Source organism: Antrostomus carolinensis, unplaced genomic scaffold (genome assembly GCF_000700745.2).
Source record: "Antrostomus carolinensis isolate BGI_N321 unplaced genomic scaffold, ASM70074v2 scaffold51124, whole genome shotgun sequence".
Taxonomy (NCBI): domain Eukaryota; kingdom Metazoa; phylum Chordata; class Aves; order Caprimulgiformes; family Caprimulgidae; genus Antrostomus; species Antrostomus carolinensis.
The window spans coordinates 1,206-3,690 of NW_010312449.1; the positions used below are offsets into that span (position 1 = coordinate 1,206).

At 40.8% G+C, this 2,485-nt stretch overlaps 1 protein-coding gene across 1 annotated transcript in view; it reads left to right on the forward strand.

Moving 5' to 3' along the window:
* Window positions 1-439: 439 nt before the first annotated feature.
* LOC104524207 (lamin-B2) overlaps window positions 440-2,485 on the forward strand; it is a gene marked incomplete at its 3' end in the record, with an annotated part of 7,579 nt that continues 5,533 nt past the window's right edge. Inside the window, exon 1 of the mRNA XM_010167002.2 lies at window positions 440-623. Coding sequence (XP_010165304.2) covers window positions 534-623 — 90 coding nt within the window. The remainder of the gene's footprint in view (window positions 624-2,485) is intronic.

A 2,485-nucleotide genomic window follows, 5' to 3' on the forward strand; every position in this document is an offset into this window, starting at 1 on the left:
TTTCACTATGTGTAATGGTCACAAAAGGTATTCATTCTTATCTGACTCCTTGTAGACTGCTTCTGTAATGCAGAGATGTATATTGACAAGGAAAAGGCTTGTGATGCAGCACACAGAATCGCTTTGCTGTGTAAAAAGTCATGTTTTCTTCTCCTCCCTCCTCTGTTTTGACTTCTGTAACATAAAACAGCTCCTTACTTAAACTGTATATGGATATTTTGAAACCTGTTTTTAAGTCAGATTACTTTTAAGAATTGCATCCTGCCAAATGAGAAGGGGAACTGGCATCTGTCAGTACATGCAGCAGTTCTTAGGCTTAAATGCCCTTAGGACCACAGCTCCTATGTACTAAATAATTAGTACTGCAGTAGTTAATTGTTGTCTGAATGTAATGCTTGTACTGTTTATCCTAATGGGGGAACTTGTCCCCATTTTTTCTTCTGTGTGTGTAGGAAATAAGGGAAACAAGAAAACGACATGAACATCGTTTGGTTGAGGTGGACACTAGTCGCCAACAGGAGTATGAATCCAAAATGACTCAGGCCCTGGAGGATCTGCGAAATCAACATGATGAGCAAGTGAAATTGTACAAAATGGAGCTCGAGCAGACCTATCAGGCCAAGGTAACCACAGCCCTGTCTGACAGCAAGTCTGGTTGGGGAGAGAAACATTTCCATCAGCCTGACTGTCTTTAAGGAGACAAGTCATTATAATATGAAGAACCTTTGTCCCAGTGTTCAGATGCCTCCTGGTGCTTGTCTGCAGTTGGACTTCCAGTGAGGTTCTAGCCAGAGGTGATAGCTAGGAACAGCTTTAGCCAAGAAGGGCCAGTTAGTGAGAAAACACATGGAACTGTTGGTCACTACGGAGAACAGTGGGAATAGTGGATGTCACGCAATAGCTGATTAGACAATGTCTTCTGCTATAAGGGTGGCTTTTTTTTTTCCTTATGTCAGTAGGTCCAGTTCTTCCTCAAATGGAGGTGGTGGAGGAGACTTGCAGCAGGTGCAGTGTGTTGGCTCGAAGAAGCTGGAGGGGTGGGTCGGAGAGCTTGGGGAGTGGCTGCATTTCAATACGGGCTTTTGCCTGGACGCAGCGAGCTTGCAAACTGATACGGACATAGTGAGAAGGGCTCTGTGTCTAAGGTTGCATTGTCTCTTTACTCTTGCTGTGGACTTTGCAATGTTCTTACCAGCCCCAATGCTCTTTTAAATGTGTGGAAGCCTTATTACATTTCACTGATCCAAGTTAGTTCTGGATTGGAAAATTCCTGGATGCAGTTGTGGCTGGGGAAACTCCAGGCAAGGTATTGGATAAGGTATTGGTATTCTTCTCTGGTGGAGAAATTACGGTGCTGCTGACAGTTTTCTCTTTTACCCTTTGCTGAGACTCCTGTTGAATTCTTTGGTTTGATGATTTACAGTTTGAGAAGCATGGATCTACAAATTTTAAACTATTTCTTACAGCAGCAACAATACAGATAATAGATACTAAAAGCCAAAATGAAGTACAATTAGCAGATAAAGCATTGTTCATAGAAGTTAGGAACATACAATATTTTTAGACAATGAGGTATTTAGATTGACTTGTTACAGTCCAAAGAAGATCCATGATAGAAGATGCCTAGTAGAACAACAACAACAACAACAAAAAGTCTTCAAAAAAACCCAGACTTTGAGAATGAAAAAGTGACAAGATTTGAACAGGGGGATGAACAAATCAAACTGCTTTTTCTCCACATAAAAGATGATTGTTGCCACGGATGAAATTGGAATGCGAAGGAAAAAACAGGCTGAGCTCTGAGCTTTGTTCTGTGGGCTTCTGGATAAAGGTGTCCCTGTTCAGAGAGAGCCTGAGCTGTTAAGGAATATGATGTCAAAGCAAATTGTTAAGTTTAGCTACTGAGCTTCTCCAGGATGAGAGGGTCTTGGGGAAAAGCTCAATTCTTGCTCTGGTCATGATCTTTGATAACAAGCAGTAGAAATTCTAGATCTATGCCAGCATGACTGCAAGGAATTGAATGGTTGTCAGCATTCAAATAATTACTAATTTTAAACTATACAAGAAGTCATGGAGTATATATTTGATTTGAAGTTCCTTCAAAACTCATAGCCTAAAGACAGCTCTATGTGTGTTTTCTTCCCTGCTCGGAACCCTGTGAAGTGTGGAGCTAATGAAGATTGATTTTTATAAAGCTTTGTGCTGTGTGGCTAAAGAACGTGTTCTGCCTGTAACTGTTTGTAGGAATGTTTAGTTCCTGGGTGGATTCCATGATGTGCAGCAGAATTGCTGAACTCCAGCTGCAAGGCATGACAAGGATGCTTTTTTTTCTAGCTATCTACTTTGATTAAACTTACCATGTAATAGCTGTGAGCTCTGTTGCTGCTCTGTCAGATTTGGTTAAAATTAGCCACTAGAAATGAAGATGGGTTCTCTAGGTGAAATTAGCAAAAACTGAAAATAAACTGAATGTTGGCAACTATTA